General features: G+C 45.7%; 1 protein-coding gene across 8 annotated transcripts in view; it reads right to left on the bottom strand.

Annotated features, from left to right (window-relative positions):
* Positions 1–214: 214 nt before the first annotated feature.
* The window catches only part of VPS39 (VPS39 subunit of HOPS complex), a 46,158-nt gene continuing 25,686 nt past the window's right edge, over positions 215–20,686 (bottom strand). For 5 of the 8 annotated variants that reach the window (XM_060419117.1, XM_004010477.4, XM_042253027.1 and 2 more), the window contains 17 exons: positions 18,961–19,081; positions 18,724–18,844; positions 14,127–14,256; positions 12,715–12,857; positions 10,099–10,242; positions 9,500–9,641; positions 8,740–8,826; positions 8,341–8,414; positions 7,921–8,019; positions 7,201–7,318; positions 6,560–6,688; positions 5,849–5,951; positions 5,592–5,637; positions 4,094–4,243; positions 3,793–3,927; positions 3,449–3,540; positions 215–2,238 (listed from right to left, as the gene is read on the bottom strand). In XM_060419117.1, the coding sequence (XP_060275100.1) occupies positions 2,160–2,238; positions 3,449–3,540; positions 3,793–3,927; positions 4,094–4,243; positions 5,592–5,637; positions 5,849–5,951; positions 6,560–6,688; positions 7,201–7,318; positions 7,921–8,019; positions 8,341–8,414; positions 8,740–8,826; positions 9,500–9,641; positions 10,099–10,242; positions 12,715–12,857; positions 14,127–14,256; positions 18,724–18,844; positions 18,961–19,081 (1,913 nt within the window). In that variant the 3' untranslated portion in view covers positions 215–2,159. The remainder of the gene's footprint in view (positions 2,239–3,448; positions 3,541–3,792; positions 3,928–4,093; positions 4,244–5,591; positions 5,638–5,848; positions 5,952–6,559; positions 6,689–7,200; positions 7,319–7,920; positions 8,020–8,340; positions 8,415–8,739; positions 8,827–9,499; positions 9,642–10,098; positions 10,243–12,714; positions 12,858–14,126; positions 14,257–18,723; positions 18,845–18,960; positions 19,082–20,686) is intronic. The other 3 variants (XM_060419118.1, XM_060419116.1, XM_042253026.1) reach the window with 1 other exon arrangement.

Genomic DNA, 20,686 nt, shown 5'->3' on the forward strand with positions numbered 1-20,686 from the left:
TCATCTGTAAACAGTGAGTTTTACTTCTTTTCCAATTTGGATTCCTTTCTTTTTCTGCTCTGATTGCTGTGGCCAAAACTTCCAGAACTATGTTGAATAGTAGCGGTGAAACTGGGCACCCTTGCAAGATCCTGATTTTTAAATTGGCATTTCATTGTTATTTTCATAAAATCCCACAGGTAAGGGGGAAAAAAGAAAAGAGACCCAGACAGGCTTGGTTTCTTACTTCATAATGTTTATTATGAGAGCTTTGCTAGTCCTCACCATAGTGTGTTCATCTCCAGCCTTCGCCACACCTCTGTGGAGGGCAGAGTGTCTAGGGCAGGAGAATGGAGTTTGGGAAAACTGGGTCGTTTATATATTCCAGCAGGGAAGGAAACACACATTTTTTATTCTATTGCTTCAAACATGTGTGCCACACAGGTGGTGGGAACAGGAGGCACACACATGGAGGCCAGGAAGGCAGGGTGTGTGGGCTGGGGCCAGTTTCAGTTGCTGCTCCAGAGGAAACTCAGCCTGGTGCTCAGAACTGGTGCAAATGGGGCCCAAGGCAGCCCTGCTTCTTAGCAGGAACATGGCCAGTGGGATGTGGATCTTGTGCAGTTCGGCCTCCCAAACCTGAGCAGGGTCCCCCATCTCCATGAACAATGTTGATGGCTCTTACTCTTGTCCCTTCAGACCCTCCATGGAGGGTGGGCCTGGGAGGAGCCTCTACACCACCAGCAAGTCAGGCTACAACACAGGCCCCAAACAGCACGATGCTGCGGTTTAAAAAGGATCTCGGCATGTCAAGGACAGGCCACCAGAGCAGTGTCAGCATGGGGCGCTGTCATCTACCCTCAAAGCTGTTGGACTCTGGGGTCACGGTGAGTCTATAGGCCCCCAGCAAGGACAGGATACAGGGTGTGCTCCCAGTGCTGAGGACTCTGCCTGTGGGCTCTGGGGCCTCATGGGAGGCGGGGTCTCCCCTGAACAAGGGCTCCCCCAAGTTTGGCGGTGAGTTTTCAGGAGCTCCTGCGCTCCAGGAGCATTCTTGGCTCTCCCCGAGCCCTGCACAAGTACACCCAACATCGTCATTGTCAGTTTCTGATCAGATCGTTTCCTGTGTGCAGCAAGGATCCCCCTACTGTCCATGTCCCAGTGCAATCCTCCAACCCTTGCAAAACAAAGCTGGAGAACAATGGCCAGGCCAAAGTGGGTGGATGACATGGGCTGGAAAGAGGAAGGCGCCCAAAGTATGCAGCACTCTGCTCAGCAAGCCTAAACCAACCTGCACTGTGGGGGCTGGAGGATGAACCTGGAGCAGGAGCCTCTGCAGACATCTGCCAAGAGGTCACATATCCAGGGTAGCCCACCCTGAGTACTGTCACACTCGGCCCTGAGAGAGATGCTCTTCTAAGCTTCTGGGCATGGAATGTATAGTCCAGGGAGGTTCTATTTACAACACACGTGACAGTCAGTAACCAATGTATTCCTAGAAATCAGGAATTCCTCTTGCTTCTCATTTTACCTTGTTCAAAATTCCTGGTATCAGGAAAATGGGAGAGAAAGCCTGGGTGGAGCAGTGAGGGAGAGATAAAGGAAGAAAATAAATAGAAGGAGGAGACTGAAAAATCAAGAGCTGATTGGGGACACTGGTGAGGGGATCCAGGGTCAGCAACTACGAAGTGACCAGCATTACCTAGAGGGCGGACCCGTCCGGCCTCTGCAGTCAGAGGGGCTCTGGGGCTTCCCTGCTCAGGGGACTCCAGGCAGCCAAGCTGAAGGCTCCTGTGAAGTCCTATGTGCATCCTAATAGAAAAGTGAATAAACAACCCCCAGGAGGGTTACAGACACTTGACACAGTTTCCATATTTGGGTGACTGGATGCAAAGGCAGGATGGTGCCCTTCCTATCTCTTCCTGTCCAAGCAGGTATCCAATTGTCTGAAACTGCCTGCAACATATTGGTATAAAAGGTGTAACTAATTTCTTTTTCTATCAAAAATCTGGCAACGTCAGAACACAAGTCTGAATAATTCAGAAATGTTCCAGAGCTCAAGGTAGCCAGTGTCCAAACGGGGAGACACTGGTGGTGGCAGCAGTCCCGAGTCCCAAGGCCGGGTCTCTCCCCTCTGGGGTAGCCGAGCTATCCGCTGCTCAGTCCTTGGCCTGCTGGGCTCAGGTGTCAGCAGCCGGGTTGACCTCTTTGGAGCAGAAGTAATGCACGACCACCCCATTGGGGTATCTTGCAAATGCGCTGCAGGGAAGGAAAATGACCTGGGAGTGAGGACTGCCTCTAAGAGAATACAAGTTCTTACCGGAAAACGCACCTTACCAGGAGCCACCCCAGAAGCTACCTACTCTAACCATAAAGAGCAGTGTGGCCACCATCTCGGTCACATATCCAAACAGAAGATGAGGTCCATGCCATTCAATTGCATGGGGAATTTTTTTTTTAATTTATTAAATTTTAAAAAATTACTGAAATAGAGTTGATTTATAATGTACCCATCTCTGCTGTATAGCAAAGTGACTGAGCTATGCACATATACACCTTCTTCTTTTATATTCTTTTCCATTATGGTTTATGCCAGGAAATTGGATATAGCTCACTGTGCCATACACTATGACCTTGTTTATCCATTCTAAATTTAATAGTTTGCATTTACCAACCCTAAACTCCCAGTCCCTCTCACTCCCTCCCCCACGGCCCTCTGGTAACCACAAGCCTGATCTCTATGTCTGTAGGTCTATTTCTGTCTTGTGGATAAGTTCATTTGTGCCAGATTTTAGATTCCACATTTAAGTGGTACTTGTCTTTCTTTGACTTACTCCACTTGGTATGATACTCTAGTAGCAGGGGATATTTCCTACTGTCATCAGTGTGCAATACATAGCCAAACAAGGCAATGCACCAGCCTGGCTCAGCAGCAGTTTACTGAGCGCCAACTGCCCATCAGTACAAATTTTGGGCTAACTCTAACAAAGGGCAGTGGGTCTTTCTGAAGGGAAGCATTCTTCCAGCCATAGAAGTAAAAGGACAAATCACTCTTCCTTGGAGGAAGGGGCACTAACTAGAGTATATGCCTTAAAACAGAATGATGCTGCTTCAGGATTTTACTCAGGTCATGAGGCAGCAGGCTGAAAGCCCTTTTTCTTCTTTCAGAGGTGTATCCTTAGACGATAAGGACCTCCTGCCCACATACAGCTCTCAAACACCCCGTGGTACATGTCAATGTTAAGCAGCCAGAGGGAAAGGGCTTTATGACCAAGAAGTCAAGAGCCCCATGCTACACATTTCAGGCCTTTAATTCTCAAAGAACCCCACCCCACAGACACACCAGAAAAACATGGCCTGCCCTCTGGAGGCTCAAGCACTAAAAGCAGCCCAGATAGCTCTCAGCTGCTCTTTCCTCTTGGGTTAAGGGGCTGAAATCTACCCTGAGCAAGCTATGGGTGAGGCTCACCTGTTTCCAATCTTCTTCTTACACACCATGCACACCTTCTCCTCTGTGATGATGCACTTCACCTGCTGGTGTAGAATGCGCTCTTCCTGGACCTGGGAGCAGAGAGATTGGGGGGAGGTCCCACTGTCTGGCAGGCAGGACAGGAGGAAGGGCCGGCACTGTCTCACCTCCCAGCCCACAGGGGCTCCCTAACGGAAACACCCATAGCTACATGCCCAGCTGGTTACCGATCAGTTTGAGCCACAGAGTTAAAAAGCACCAAGCTCTGCCTCTGTCTCAGGGGACGTAGTAACGGCCTCACACTGAAAAGTACAAGCCTTCACTGGCATCTGGAAGGCTCATACCCTCAGGAACTCTGCATGGAGAAGGTTCTTGAGCACTTGGTTGAACCGTTTCTTCTGTGCATTCTCTTCTAAGACCTTTTCCAGAAAGATGCGTATGTCGTTAATCTGAGTGTTCGCGGGCAGCAGGTTGATGGCCTGGGGACGGGAAGACAGACGGGAACAGGGAGAGGTGGGACAAGAGCAAGACTGAGGAAACGCCTGACGTCACGGAGCCCTCAAACCCCCGTCCTTCCTGCCAGCCCCTCCTGTGGTTTCATGATCCCCACATGCACCCTCCATCTCCGCGAGGAGACCTGCTGACCTTGGTGGTGTCCAGCTTGCTGTGGTGCAGCTCTAGGACCTGCAGGGCGGCCTGGAGGTTGGCTTGTGGCTCCAGCAGTTCCAGCTTGATTGGCCCCAGGCAGTGCATGCTGGGGGGCGACAGGTACATCCGGAGCAGGGACAGATACACCTGTCTCATACACAACAAGCCATGCCTGCGTCAGGCCGGCAGCAACCCTCCCCGAACCCTCAGCGTGACCACACCTAAAGGCAAGAGGGTTGGTCTGCAGGAACTTTAAATTGCAGCATTTTTCACCTTTTAATAAATTTTGTAAAGTCCGTTGACTGAAGATATCAAAAAAGACTGTGTGGGACTTCCTGGGTGGTCCAGTGGCTAAGACGCCACACTCCCAATGCAAAGGGCCCAAGTTTGATCCCTGGTCAGGGAACTAGATCACACATGCTTCAGCTAAGAGTTCATAAGCAACAACAAAAGATCCTGCATGCTGCAGCGAAGACCAAAGATCCCAAGTGCAGCAACTAAGACCCGGTGCAGTCAAGTAAATAGAAATAAAATATTAAAAAATTAAAGATCATGTTCTTTCTGAGAGAAAAAAAAATCAAATGCCTTGTATTGTTTAGCATTATACTATTAATAGTAAGAAGTAATAGAAGCCCAGGGCTTCCGTGGTGGCTCAGATGGTAAAGCGTCTGCCTGCCAGCTGGGAGACCTGGGTTCGATTCCTGGGTCGGGAAGATCCCCTGGAGAAGGAAATGGCAATCCACTCCAGCACTCTTGCCTGGAAAATCCCATGGACAGAGGAGCCTGACAGGCTCCATGGGGTCGCAAAGAGTTGGACACGACTGAGCAACTTCACTTCTTCTTCTTCATACTATTAACAAAATGATTCCAAGAGACCCCCCCATTTCCTTTGGTGTTGAAGGCTGAGACCATGCCACATATAAGCCAATGAGCCCAAGATGAGACGCTGTATCTCCTATTGGACCCACACCAGTGTTTCTCAGCCTCTCACTCAACATTCTGGGCTGTGCTGTGCATCAATAAGCAGCAACTCTGGCCTCCACCTCCTAGATTCAAGTAGCAAACTCCACCCCGCCCCCCACCACTGCCACCAATGGCCATTAAAAATATCTCTACACATTGACAGATCCATATGGAATTTATGCAAAGCACACATGGGCACGTTGTAAGAACCATCAGATGTTCCTTCTCAACAGGCTGACCAGGAAATTTATTGTACAAGTTGAGACTGTTTTAAGAGTAAAGTGGCAGGGGCACTACAAATAATCACACGGATGACAACAGACTAAGCCAGAACCACCCCAAGCAAACCAAGACTGCAGGCACCTTGCCACTCCCTCAGCACGTGTGCCCAAAATCAATCAGTGCCCTAACCCATGCCTTGTCTTATGTCAGCAATTCCTGCCAGTGTCGCCGGCGGCCCAAACCAGAGGGCGCCTGCTATGCTAAGAGGGGCAGTGCAATGCCTATGCGCGCCCTGGGGCCGACTACTTACATCTTTGTTGCCATCTTTGTTTTGGTCATAATGCTTGTGGCAGTACCTGGAAGGGAGAGAGTGATCAGACAAGGTCACATGTACAGAGAGGGCATGGATGCTGCCTGAGTGAGCAGTCTAATGACAGTACAATCAGGGGCCAGCACACGAGGTGACCTCGCTTCAGCTGCAGGTGCAGGGACGGCTTTCTCAGCCTCTCATCTCTCTGCAGCGCCTCTTTTACACCCTTGGGAGGTGGCACGGCAGGGTCAACGTACTCTTCGGCCATCCTCGTGTCTTTCAGGATGTGGACGTAGATGAAGAGAGCTTGTTCATGTTTCCCCATGCGTCCCAGCAGAAGAGCACGTTCTTCCAAGAGGCCTGTGGGGGGAAAGAGTGTAAGAAACCATCACCATGACCAGGCAAGCCCAAGGCCAGGGGCTAAGCTATTAGAGGAATGAATAGGGATTTTTTTCAAGGAGAAAATTACTAAAATTTTTTAAAGGGAGGAGGAAGGGGACTATTTTAAGTGGTACTTTATCTCATCTTTTCCTGTGATCATTTATAAATGGGAGAACAATACTTGATGATCAGCTAAATGCATAATAAGCACCTACAATGTGCCAGGCCCTTCAGCTAAGGGAAGCAGACACCTCTGCTCTCATGGTACTTATACATCAGCCAGACATATGTCTTTTTCAGACAAATTATTCCAGATTACAGAAACTGCTAAACAAGGAACTTGGCCAAGAACATGTACTGAAGCAACAAACAGGTTTCAACGTGGCTAATTAGCATGCGGTTCACACCCAAAAGAGACTTCTCGTAATCATGGTTCAAAAGTGAGTCTTCAGAGAGGACAGAATAGGAGCACAGGCCTGAAACGCATGGTTTTTCCCAGGCCCAACTTTTGGGAGGGCTGGGGAACTGGTATAAGGGAAGGATCCATTTTTGCATTATCTTCTGTTAAAGTGGCTAAAGACACCCACCATCAAAAGGAAAATCACAGATGAGCCGGCCTGGGTCATAGTAGCTGGAAATTTCCAGGAACATAAGGAGCTTCCCTCGGTATTCTCCCAGCTCTCCTTCCTCCTCACCAGCAGGGACTGGAGCTTTGCCTTTAAAAGAAACCATGCTCAACATGAAAGGATGCTGTTGGGCAGCAATGTGTGGTGTCATCAAGAAAAAATGAAGGGGCTGGGGTTCAATGATGTCACCACCATGATTAGAAAGGGCCTTTGTGATGCTTTCCAGTTGGCCTTCTCTTAGTTTATGGTCTCTGTATGGCCCCAAAACATCAGCTTGAGATTAGAAAAAAAAACCCACCAAGCTGCTTAGAGAAGCACTCTGATAGACAAATCTGTTCCTTATCAGCACAGCTGTCACTCTGCAAACAGATCTACTCCCCCTCCTCCATAGGTGATGCCCAGGGAGGCTCAGAGATGCCCAGATCCAGACACCAGCCCCCAAGTCTCACCTGTGGGGTCACTTAGCTGCCTTGGTGCCTCCGAGGCTCTTCCTGCCCACCTGGGCCTGCAGAGAAAGTCTGCTTCTCTACCCCACCCATGGCCCCCTCAGGTCCCAGCTCACCTCTAAGGCCTGGGCCACCCTGAGTGCTGAGAACTGGTACCTGCAGGGAAGGACAGGAGATACTCCTTCATCAGACCTTGCACCTTCTCGCAGTACAACTGGATCAGGCAGTTGTGGAACTGAGAGCCAGTCTCCTCCCAAACGTGGATGATGTGTTCCTGGGGTGAGATACAGGTCTGCCTGGTACCCTCTGTGCTGTGGTGTGGAGCAGCCCAGCCCATTCGCCCAGGCTCCCTCACATTTTTAAGGCCCTAAAGGTCCTATCCAGATTGTCCCCTAATTAAGATTACCATGGGATAGTTCTCCCACAACCCAGCAATATGAGGAATTAGCATCTCAATTTCCAATCTAACTAAGCTCCTTTATTAATTCTGTCTCATAATCATCCAAATCAGTCTGTGTAATTAAGGTTAAATATTTACATTTTGGTACTTAGGACTGATTTGGTCATCCTGTGGTCACAGTCAAGTCTGGCTGTACAAATGTGGCTCTGATATGGTTTTCTCCAACATTTTCTCTCCTTCTCTTTTATCTCTCTGTACGTCACCTAGGTTTAGAAGGTAGCATCAAAAAGTGCCATCTCCAGCTTGGTCTACTGGGAGACCTCTTTCAGAGGAGACTAAAAGAGCCCTCTTCTTTACAGTCCTTCCAATCCCCAAGGGACACAAACCCTAATCTGAACTGGCTAATCACTGTTTCTTGTAGTCATAGATCCTGGGTTTGACTGAAACTTTTTAGTTCAGATCAAAAAATATCTTACCAGATAAGGAATAGCCAGACCCTTAAAATTCTCCACTAAGAAGCCCAGCACTCGGTCTCGTGGCAGAGACTCTACCTCTGGGAGGTCCTCAGTAAATATCTGTTGGAATAAAACCTGAGTTCCAGGAGCAGAACCACCTGATGGCAATCCTTCCAAACACACATGCACACAAGCGTAGGGTCACATGGACAGACACTGAGGCGGGAAGGGCATCTGTGGCCAGTCGGTGTGGGGCAGACTAGGTCTCCTGGCGTCTGCACCAGGCTCTTTCTACTGCATTCCACTGCTGTCCCATGTGTCCCAGTCTTGGAAACACCAGAGAACTGCACAAACCCTTCCTAGCCCTCTACCCACAACTGTCTAAAATAAAACCAGAACCAACCGTGGTACCCAATAAACCCAAGGGACGCCGTGATCTACCTTCAGACCATCCTCTGGAAAGTCTCTCAGGACCCACACTGAGTAGGAAAAAATTAAATGCAGATTTTCTGTGCCTAGAGGGAAAAGGAAGACTTGTCAGCAGGTGAAGTCCACCCACTCTGCCCACAGGACCAGAAGGCAGGTGCCCAGGTTGCCCAGGATTTATCATCCAGAGAAGTTAGCTCTGTCCAGTCACTCAGAGATGCTTGGACCTATCAGACTGGCTACACACCACGGGGCTGTTGTGGTTCCACCACTGGGGGGATTTTCCCGGAGGAACCTGGCTGGGTGAACCCAAGGAAGGGAGGGGACTGACCAGCCAGAATCAGGAAGGGAGAGAGGTCAGGTTCCCTTGAACACAATCCCCTCCCCCTTGCCCCTTCCATGAGCTGGACTCACCTAGATGTTGCAGGTACTGCACTGTCCGCTCATGGCCTTTCAGAGGGGAATTTGCTTTCTTGGACTGGTCCACCAGCACCTGCAGAGCTGGCCATGAAGCCCAAGAATAAGGTCATGAGCCCCTTCTAGAAGGCATATCTCCCTGGAGAGTCATCACAGTGCACGCAGCTTTCAGCAGGAAAGGTCTTTGCAGCAGGCCCCTTTGTCTTGTCACTAATGTTAAACCAGGCACCTATACGCTTACTCATCTCCAGCCCTCACCCACCTTTTAAATCTTATGATCACAAAGTACTTTGCCTAACTTGTTTCTTTCAAAGAAGTAGAAATGAAGACTAAGTAAAAACAGATGACCAGATCTCCTCCCTAGCTTCCCCTTTAGTAATCCTGTGAACAAGATGGTAGCTAAAGAAAAATCACAAGAAGTTGACAAGCCCGCACACAGCGGGGGATGGGGGGACTCTGACTCCCTATCCCAATGAGTAACCGATTACATCCTTTTTTCCTTTTAAAAGCTTTCATGGCTGAGCTTTGAAAATCTTCACATGTGGTTTTTGGGGCACTCTGGGTCCACCATCTCCCCAGATTGCCAGCATTCTCATTAGAAGCAACTTTCCTTTGTAATATTTGCCTCTCTCTCGTGTACTGATTTTCAAGCAGTGAGCAGCTGGATGTGATTCGGTAACAACAAACACCTCAGGAGGCTTCCCCCAGACAAAACACAAGAGACCCTCTAATCACAGGTGAGCCCTGCCCCGGTCACCTTTCTCGTGGAGCCCCTTCTTCTCGTACAGGATGATCAGCTCGCTGTACTTGTGAGCCTTCTTCAGCACGTGCTCGCTCTCTTCGATGTGGCAGTGATTGTTCTCCAGACGCAGCAAGGGGGCCACCAGGGCCACGTTCGTCTGCAGGAGAGGCAGGACTTCAGCAGCAACTACTTCCTGGGGGGGCCCATCCTCCCTCAGCCCAGGCCTGCTTCAGGCTGAAACACCAGGCATGTTACACAAGCAAGAGAGAGCAAACAACCCTTTGCAGGACTGCAGGGAGGAGCTTTCACAGCATTTATGCTCTCTCACACAAGAGGGTGGGGGTGGGGAGGGGGGAGTGGGTAAAGAAGGGAAATTTTCTTTGGGGAACTGTCCCTATTCACCTTGTAGCACCAACCCCAGTCTTGGCAGAGAAGACCAGCCCACTCTAAGATTCTGGGTCAACATCTCATCTTAACCCCTCAATTCTAAGAAGCTCACAAATGTCAGGTCAAGAGTAGGTGGTTCCTAGGAATAAATACTTCACTCTTACTAGCGGCAGGGACCCCGGGCTAGGGAAAAGGATGGCAGGAAGCCGAGTGCTGGGAAAACTCACATGAAGGTAGCACTTGAGCAGGGTGGTGTCAATGATCTGCAGCAGCTTTTTCTTGGATTTGATGGTAGGAGTCCCTTCCATGAGAGGGGAGGTGCTAGACTGGTGATCAGAGTCATTCAGCTTCTTTACCAACTGGCTGCGTTTCTGCCAAGGGCAAAAATGCAGGGTCAAGGCCAGGCTTAAAACTTCCTTTATCATCTGAGCTACCAGGCAATTCCAAATACCTTCAAATCAGCTCACACCTATCCACCCTGATCCCACATTGGCATTTATCAGGGATCAAAAGTAAGATGTCTACCAAATCACCAGATATAGTAACAATGATCTACTGAGTATTTACTATACACCAGGTACTGTGTCATGCAGTTTATAGATTTATCCTATTTTAAATCTAAAACAAATACAGGTATTATTAGCCCCATTTTATAAGTGAAGAACCCAAGGCACAGATGTTAGCTACCTCATTAGTAACAGAGGCTGACTTCAAATTAGGGTCAGATTCCAAAGGGCATGTTTTTTTTTTAAATCAACTTTATTGATTAAAATAAACTTTATTGAGTTACATACAATAAAATGTACCCCTAAAAAGTATACTATCAGATGCACTTTGACAGATATATACATGCATGTAGCTGCCACCCCAATCAAGGAACAAAACGTTTCTACTACCCTTTAAAGTTCCCTTGTGCTCCTCCCAAAGAATCTCACCCACTCCCTATATAACTGATCTGATTTTTATCACTAATGATTACTCTTTCCCTATTTTAGAACTTCAAATGGGCTTTCCAGGTGGCTCAGTGGTAAAGAATCCACCTGTCAATGCAGGAGACACAGGTTTGATCCCTGGGTTGGGAAGATCCCCTGGAGGAGGGCCCACTCCAGTATTCTTGCCTGGAAAATTCCATGAGCAGAGGAACCTAGTGAGCTATAGTCCATGGGGTGACAAAGAGTCAGACTGACTTAGTGACTGAGAATGCATGCTTTCTAGAACTGCATATAAATGGAATCATTCAATTTGTACTATTTTGTATCTGGAATGCCCATGGTCTTATTTGTTCTACCATCTCTCTGGCGCAAGGCTGGGGTCAGTTACCTCCACACATTCCAAACTCAGTGGAGAAGGTCGGGGAAGACTGTGCTTGGGGTCCTAAAGCTAAGATATTGGAAATAGAGGGTTTTCTGTGATGCCACATGCTTGGGACACTTTCTGCCCCAGGAACCTTTTCCACTTGCCTCATGGACTGTGCAGAATGTAGACAGAGGCGAGCTGGCGTGCTCTTTGCAGGCTGCCAGCCAACCATGGAGCCCAATGTCAAGCAAGTGCCAAGACGACAGATGCCTGAGTGGACCTGTGGGATACCCACTGACCCAGAAGCAGGTGGTGGGTAGCTGGCTTACAATTTTCCTAGCAATACTTATGCCTCTCCAGGACACCTCTTACAAGTCTGCAGAACACTTATGGGAAAAAATTTTAATAAGTTCTCTGAGTCAGAAAGGATGACATGGTTAGACAGCATCACCAACTCAATGGACATGAATTTGAGCAAACTTCAGGAGATACTGAAGGACAGAGAAGCCTGGCATGCTGCAGTCCACACGGTTGCAAAGAGTAGGACATGACTTAGCAACTGAACAACTGACTCTGAATGGGTGCACAGGAGAAAAATAATAGCCTTAAGCATGGATATTTAGGGTTCAGAGACTTCAATGGAGATATTAGTTTTAGCGCTGATCTGAAAATTTCACTTATCTGCCTGTAACAGTAAACTGAAAATAATTTAAGTCTAAATACTCCCTCTAAAAAACATGTTATAGAAGAATACTTAATGACAGGGAAGGACTTTCCTAATATATTGCTAAATGCTTTAAAAGTAAGCTATAAAACAGTATATATCTTTATATCCATTTGCAATTTAAAAATCTGATAAATAAATAAAAATTATTCACAAGTACATATAAAACTCTGGAAGGACAACACTTAAAATGTTAGCTACTTTTTTCTGGGTGGTAGAGCAATAAACAATTTTTTATTTTTATTTTATACTTTTCTGTGTTTTCCAAGTTTTCTGCATAGAGTAGGTATTTTTTTCCCAAAAGTATAACTGTTCCCCAAGAGTTTCTTTAAAACGCTTATTCTTTTCTATCAATTAAACTTTTCTCTTTTTAGTTCCTATAAGAGCTTAGTGTGAATCTACCAGGAACTGAGTCTGCTTCCTGGTACCAGGATTTGGCAAAAAAGAGCTCTATTCTATTGTTATAACCCAACAGTCAATACAGGAGACCTAAGAGACACGGGTTCAATCCCTGGGTTGAAAAGATCTGTGGAGGAAGAAATGGCAACCCAGTCTAGTATTCTTGCCTGGAGTATTCCATGGACAGAGGAGCCTGGTGGGCTTCAGTCCTTGGGGCTGCAAAGACTGAAGTGACTCAGCAAAATGTGCATTCTACAGTTAAGCAAGGAGGTGAAACAGAAAAAATGTGCCCCCCTCAGACTTCCACAGTGTTCACTTCTGGAACATCAGTGGCATTGCAGAAGCCTCCCCTTTCCCTGCCATAGAGAAGCAGGTACTGAGACTCCCAGGTGAACTCCTCCATATGCTGGGGGATCGCACCCACCTGTGTCAGGTAGTCAATCAGAGCCAAGTGAGCCTTCTCCAGCTCAGCCCCCGACAGCACGGGCAGTGGGTTAGGGTACTGCAGCTGCTTTCTGTAGTCTGTGGGCAGCAGGTCTGGGTACAGGCCCATCACATGGGTAGGATCTACACGGAAGGCGAACATGATTCCCAGACAGAAGCACAGCAATTTAAAGATAAACTAAAATGAGACTATCACTACAGCAAAGTAAGTTCCAGATTGACTTTATTTTAAAAAAATGACTCAAGTTCATAAAAACTCAAACTATACACATATATTTTGAACACTAAAACATTATAATGATTGCATGACTCTATTCTAAGACATATATAGAATCAAAAATGAAAACTCATTAACTCACTGAAAGTAAAGAAGAAAAAGGAAAACCTGGTAAGACAGTGAAGTTAAAAAGATCACTAGACTTAAAAAATAAAAAGTGTGCGTGTGTGTGTGTTTAAAGGAATATTAGTAAAACAAAAACACCAGGCAATAGGCTATGGAATACATTGGTCGCATATATGGCAGAAGATAATAGGTTGATTATATAAAATTAATTCACACAGATTGGTTTAAAAAAACATAGGATTTCATTTGATTAATGGGCAACGGACATGAATATCTGACAAGAAAATAATACAAGTAAGGGGGAAAATCTAATCCTGCCAATCAGATTCCTTTGATCTTGAGAAACAGATTTAAGGATGATAAGCAGTATGGCACACACCAACATACACCCAACCTGACATGCTTCTTTTACGTAATGTTGATATTCCTCCACCATGAGGTGGGCTGTGTGCTCCCTTGCCCTAACCTGGAAAGCCCTTGTAAATCAACAGAACATGGGGAGAAGTGATCACCCTAAAAGGCACTAAGGCTTCCGGCTAGGTCTCTTGGATCACCAACTCCAGGCAAAGCCAGTTACTCTGCATAAGGACATCCAAGCAACCCTCGAGAAGCCTGTGTGCTGCAACTAGAAGGAGCCTACACACCACAACAAAGACCCCGCGTAGCCAAAAGCAAAACGCAACAACCTACGGCTGCATCCTTCTGAGCTCAGGCCAGTGACTAGTCTAGAACCGCAGCCAGTAATCTGATTACTAGGTGACAAAACACATGTCTGCTGTCTTCAATGACTTTCTGTTACCTTCCTCTAGTGGCAAGGGCAAAGCATCCTGGAAAACTGGAAGTCTGTGTGTGTGAATGAAACCAGAGTCATAAGATCAGGGCTGTAAATATACAGTCACATGGCCACCCACAGGATCCTGTTAAGTACAAGGATCAATCTAGATGATTGATCTTCCATTCTCGGAAGTCTGAGATCATTTCTCCCCATTTTTTCCAGCTTCCCCTCCCTCAGTGTAGTTCCTCATCCCGAGGCCATACCCGCTTGTTACCTGTGCCAAGTTTAGCAAAGACCTGCATGGACTCATCAAAACGCTTCTGGCAGAAGAGGTTGAAGGCATACAAGTTCTTGATGTGATGGATCTGTTGCTGCTTTTCACTGTCGGAATCATCTTTCATTTCCTGAAAAAAGAGTAGAATAGGTAGGCGTTCACTCACTCAACCAATATTTGTTTAGTATCTACCAGGTAGCAGATGATACGCTGGAAATTGTATATGCCAGAGGGTACAAAGCAGTCACGTGCCTCTGACCTCAAAGACTGCCCTTAGAGTCTAATCATAAGTAACCATGCAATTAAAACACAATAGGACTTCTATAAAATACCTGACCAGTACTCCTGAAAACCGTCAGGATCATGAAAAACAAGGGAAGACTAAGAAATTTCCACAGATCAGAGGACACTAAGAATGTGTGATACCTAAATACCTGCGATTTCTGGATTTGAACCTGGAACAGAAAAAGGGACAATTAATGGGAAAACTTAGTGAAATCTGAATAAAGTTTAGGGTTTAAAGAAAAAAAATCAAAACAAAGCAGAGTGAGTGATGATAGAACCACATGGGTGGGGTGTTCGGTCAGCCCAGTGTGAACAGTGGGTCTAGGAAGGTTCCCAGGAGGAATGTAAGCTGAGACACAAAGGATGAGCTGGAGCTGGCCAGGTGAGGTTGCCAGGTGCCAGATGGGGGAGGGGAGGGCATCTGAGGCCAAGAGGACAGCACGTGTGCAAGACCCTAAAATGACAGAGAGCATGGTGTGCTCAAGGGATGGAAGATGTTTAACATAGCTGGCATGACCGGGAAAGGTCCTGTTCACAGTATAAGCCAAATAGCTGTTTCTTCCTTTAGCCTTCCCCCTCCTATATCCTTCTTGGCCTCTTCTATCCTTCTTAGCCAATCTTTACCACCTTCACCTTCTTCCTTGAAAATGCCTCTCACGTTTTCCCTTCCTTTCTTTTCCTCTTCTGTTGCTGTCACCCTAATCCAAGCCATCAGCAGCACGTGGCTGTGCTTGGGCTAAGCTCTCCTGTTGGTGCTTTAAAGGCTCTCAAAGCCTGGCACAGGCTCCTTACCTAGGTTATTCCCACACATTCAAGCCACACCCTCCATGCCAGTCAGAATGGGCTCCAAGTGTCCTGGAAATACTCGTTTCCACACTTGTTTTCACTTCTAACTTCCCCAGGCTCTGTAACTCTCCCTGTTTCAAGCTCCTGGTCTGACCTATCTTTAAAGAGTCCAACCTTAGGATTCTTTTTCTGGCCTAAATGCAAAGTTCAGTATGTAACTGCCCTCTGAAAGTTTCATGTATATCCTCTGATTAATTAAAATGAAAGACAGGTTCCTCAAGAGCCAAGATGATATCAAGCAACCTTCTTTTGTCATAGAGCCAGAACACCGAGTAAGTACAGGCCTAGAGAAGAGAAGGGAAAGAAGGAAACCCACTTTCCTCTTCTCTGTTTCATCCAAAGATGAAACAACCAGCAGCAGAAAGAACACTGAGAAGACATTCCTGTTAAGAAAAATGGATGCTAAAAAAGCCATGTGCTGCATAATACCCTTTTCATAAAGCTCAAAAACTAGACACATACTCAAACACACAAATATATGTAAAATACTATTAAAAAATGTAAGGGCATGATAAACACAAAGGTTCACTTAAGAAGACTTTCTTCTCTCTCCTTGCTATTCTCTGGAACTCTGCATTCTGTTGGGTATGTCTTTCCCTTTCTCTTTGCCTTTTGCTTCTCTTCTTTTCTCAGCTACTCGTAAGGCTTCCTGAGACAACCACTTTGCCTTCTTGCATTTCTTTTTCTTGGGAACGGTTTTGGTCACCACCTCCTGTACAATGTTACGAACCCCTGTCCATAGTTCTTCAGGCACTCTGTCTACCAGATCTAGTCCCTTAAATCTATTCATCACCTCCACTGTATAATCATAAGGAACTTGATTTAGGTCATACCTAAATGGCCTAGTAGTTTTCCCTACTTTCTTCAATTTGAGCCTGAATTTTGCAATAAGGAGCTGATGATCTGAGCCACAGCCAGCCCCAGGTCTTGTTTTTGCTGACTGTATGGCGCTTCTCCATCTTTGGCTGCAAAGCATATAATCAATCTGATTTTGGTTATGGACCATCTGGTGATGTCCATGTGTAGAGTTGTCGCTTGTGTTGTTGAAAGAGGATGTTTCATATGACCATTTTGCATTCTCTTGGCAAAATTCTGTTAGCCTTTGCCTTGCTTCACTTTATACTCCAAGGCCAAACTGGTCTGTTACTCCAGGTATCTCTTAACTTCCTACCTTTGCATTCCAGTCCCCTATGATAAAAAGGACATCTTTTTTGATGTTAGTTCTAGCAGGTCTTATAGGTCTTCACAGAACCGTTCAATTTCATCTTCTTTGGCATTAGTGGTTGGGGCATAGACTTGGATTACTGTGATGTTGAATGGTTTGCTTTGGAAACGAACCAAGATCATTCTGTCATTTTTGGGACTGCAATCGAGTACCGTATTTTGGATTCTTTTGTTGACTATGAGGGCTACTCCATTCCTTCTAAGGGATTCTTGCCCACAGTAGTAGATATAATGGTCATCTGAATTAAATTCACCCATTCCCATTGTCGGACACAACTGAGTGACTAACATTCCTGTACATTTTATAGTTCACTGATTCCTAACTCTTGCCATCTCCTGTTTGACCACATCCAATTTACTTTGATTCACGGACCTAACATTCCAGGTTCCTATGCAATACTGTTCTTTACAGGACTGGACTTTACTTTCACCGCGAGATATAACCACAACTGGGCATCATTTCCGCTTTGGCTCAGTCTCTTCATTCTTTCTGGAGCAATTTCTCTGCTCTTCCTCAGTAGTATATTGGACATCTACTGACCTGGGGGGTTCATCTTTCAGTGTCAAACCTTTTTGCCTTTTCATACTGTTCATGGGGTTTGCAAGGCAAGAATACTGAAGCAGTCTGCCATTCCCTTCTCCATTAGTCATGTATGGATGTGAGAGTTGGACCATAAAGAAGGCTGAGCACCCAAGAACTGACGCTTTCGAACTGTGGTGCTGGAGAAGATTCTTGAGGGTTCCTTGGACAGCAAGGAGATCAGTCAATCCTAAAGGAAATCAACCCTGAATATTCATTGGAAGGACTGGTGTTGAAGCTGAAGCTCCAATACGCCGGCCACCTGATGTGAAGAGCCAACTCACTGAAAAAGACCCTGATGCTGGGAAAGACTGAGGGCAGGAGGAGAAGGGGCAGACAGGATGAGATGGTTGGATGGCATCACTGACTCAATGGACATGAATTTGAGCCAACTCAGGGAGATGGTGAAGGACAGGGAAGTCTGGCGTGCTACAATTCATGAGGTCTCAAAGAGTCGGACATGACTTAGCAATAGAACATCAACAAAACACAAAAATTAGGATAATGGCTGTGTCTGGAGCCTAGGCAGAGGGATGGGATGGGGAGGGATGTACCGGTTACAGAAGTTATTTTCGGAGGGAGTTAGGTGGTGGGTTTACGGGTATTCATTATTTTAAAAATGAAAATAAAATAATTTAGGGCAATAAATGAGGAAAAAAACAGTAAGATGCTAAAATTAAATGGTGCAAGAAAGAAACAATCTACGGGGTAGTAAATGTGTCTAACTAATTAAGACTGGATTTTTGTTTTCAGTCTAGAACTTATACACCCAAAATAAAAGTTCCTCTTCAAAAGTATCCACCACATACGATTATAATCATTTGTATTCCAAAATTTATGATCACTGTTTCCCTTTCAGAAATAATTTATAAGATACTCTAAAAACTGAGTTTTCCTACTATTACCTTCATAACAATTGCTTCTCTTAGTAAATTAGCACTGTCTGGTTTTAATGACTAAGTGAGGCTCAGGATGACTTTCAGTTGTCTCAAATAAATTCAAATCTACTCTTTTGAGATGACAATAACCACCACTAGGGATGTTTAAAAGAATAAGGCAAGACTTGAAAGTCAATCTTCAAGAAGCACGTTGGCAATAAGAGCATCACTGAAACAAGGGCACGGTCACTACTCAGCCAAGAGCGTGAGCAGCGTCCCATGTGAACATTCAAGCAGAGTGACAGTCTGAAGACCAGGGCCCTGCCGAAGGCAGCAACCTGAGGTGGGTTCAAAGTACCTAAAGAAGGCCTGCTTATCCAAGCCCAGGAGCCTACTTGTGAAAGAGACTCTGAGAGGCTCTGGAGCTGTTGCATTCAACCAAACTGTAACCTTGACAGTTACGATTGTTATTTTTGCTGTTCGTCTTTAATTTTTCAAGGCCATACCATATCTATTCAATTATTTTACTGTCCTATTAATTCTATGAAATACTATTAGTATAATTGGCATTCATTCTGCATTTGATAGAGACAGTGAGATTACTTAGAGTTACATAGATACTTTTATGGCAGGGTCTGATCCTGAATCCAAGCCCTTTGACTTTCAGCTCTGTGCTTATTCCGCCAGTCCAAGCAAAACATGAACATCTAAACCAAAATCACCTGCCTTGAAGAAGTGACGAGGAAGGCAAACTCACACCCAAATCTCAGAAACAAAGACTTACTGCGAGCTGCAAAGCCAATTCAAACTGCTTGTCCTGGAGAAGCTGTTGGATTTGGGTCGCCATGGGGACTGGAATGAGTCTCCAGACAAAGTGATTACTGGCCACATAGATAATGTTTGATCTGGAGACAGGGGTAAGAGGATTAGCAAGAGAGGGCCAGCTTTATGATGACCCAGATGACTTTAAAATTTTGGTTGGAACAAGATGGCAGCTACAGTAAAAAAAGGAACTCCTTACCCGCCCGAGGTAATGAAACGGGGTCTTTGCAGTTCAATGCTCTGGACCAGAAGCCTCGGCTCAAATGTTCGGATTTCCACATATCGAGGCAACACTGCAATGATGTAGGGAGGCTGGTGCTCTGCGCGAGAGAGAACATGTTGAGTTGAGGTTCTCTCTAAGGCTTTAGGTTTATACACGTTTCAGCTTCTCATTTCTAAGCTGCACTTGGATCTCCAAATGGTCCACTAGTCAAACACCAAGCCAGGATCCTATACTGTGATATACAAAAAAAAAAATAATAATAATTGCTTGTCTCAGTGACACTAAGAGAAATCTCCTGCACAAAAAGGATGCATCTTAGCTTTGCTCAGAGTGACCGGACTCCATTCCTACTGTTTCCCTGAGAGGACTGGGTGAAAGTCAGCGGTTCCTTTCTCATCAGTCACGAAGCCAGGCCAAACCAAGGCCAGTGGCAGCTCCCCTAACGAGTCAGTCGGAGAACAAGGTGACATAATTTCTTTCTTCCTCTTAGGAAAGGCAAGAGGAGGGCAACTCCTTTTTATTTTTTCCTGAAAATTATTCTAAAGAGAGAAATCCACGTTTCTGGTCTATGCTCTCTCTGCTTGAGATCATCACATTGAAAAGATGCAAAACTCCACGTGATGCTCAATGGTTCACAGAGAAGGCAGCTGGATGGCATTCTCAGTGTAACCATTTTCTTACAGGAGGTAATGAGTGTGTCAAATTCACAGGAACAGAAAGTAGTATGGTGCCAGGGCAGGGGGAGGGGAAATGGGTTGTTGTTTAATAGGTACAGAGTTTTACTTTCACAAGAGGAAAAGGTTTTGAAATCTGAATGACAATGTAAAGTCAAGTAAAGTGAAGTCGCTCGGTCGTGTCCAGCTCTTTTCAACCCCATGGACTGTAGCCCACCAGTCTTCTCTGTCCATGGGATTTTCCAGGCAAGAGTACAGAGTGGGTTGCCATTTCCTTCTCCAGGGGATCTTCCCACCCCAGGGATTGAACCCAGGTCTTCTGCACTGCAAGCAGACGTTTACCCTCTGAGCCATCAGGGAAGCTCAGCACGACAATGTAAATATACATAATTCTACTGAACTGTGCACTTAAAAATGGTTACGGTGATAGATTTTATGCTATGTGCTTTTTTTAGCCACAATTAAAAATAATTTTAAATTAGTAAAAAAAAAAATGAACCTCTAGATGGCATAACTATTATATAAAAATTTAACTTCAAAGAATGTATTTATAAGAATAGTTTCTTGGTGTGATTAACTTGCTATAAATTTATTTTCTTGTCATTTACTTTCAGATAAAAGGCTTTTCATATTACACAAGCTATTCATACGCTAAATGAATGGTACAATAAAAGTTCAAAACCAGAAAGGAACTCAGAAATGAGGAAACTGAGGCCTTAGTAATTCCTTCATCAGTTGAAATGCTGCTGCTGCTAAGTTGCTTCAGTCATGTTCGACTCTGTGCGACCCCATAGATGGAAGCCCACCAGGCTCCCCTGTCCCTGGGATTCTCCAGGCAAGAACACTGGAGTGGATTGCCATTTTCTTCTCCAATGCATGAAAGTGAAAAGTGAAAGTGAAGTTGCTCAGTCATGTCTGACTCTTTGCGACCCCATGGACTGCAGCCCACCAGGCTCCTCCGTCCATGGGAGTTTTCAGGCAAGAGTACTGGAATGGTTGAAATGCTACTGTTGTTACTATGTTGAAAT

This window comes from Ovis aries, chromosome 7, assembly GCF_016772045.2.
Source record: "Ovis aries strain OAR_USU_Benz2616 breed Rambouillet chromosome 7, ARS-UI_Ramb_v3.0, whole genome shotgun sequence".
Classification (NCBI taxonomy): Eukaryota; Metazoa; Chordata; class Mammalia; order Artiodactyla; family Bovidae; genus Ovis; species Ovis aries.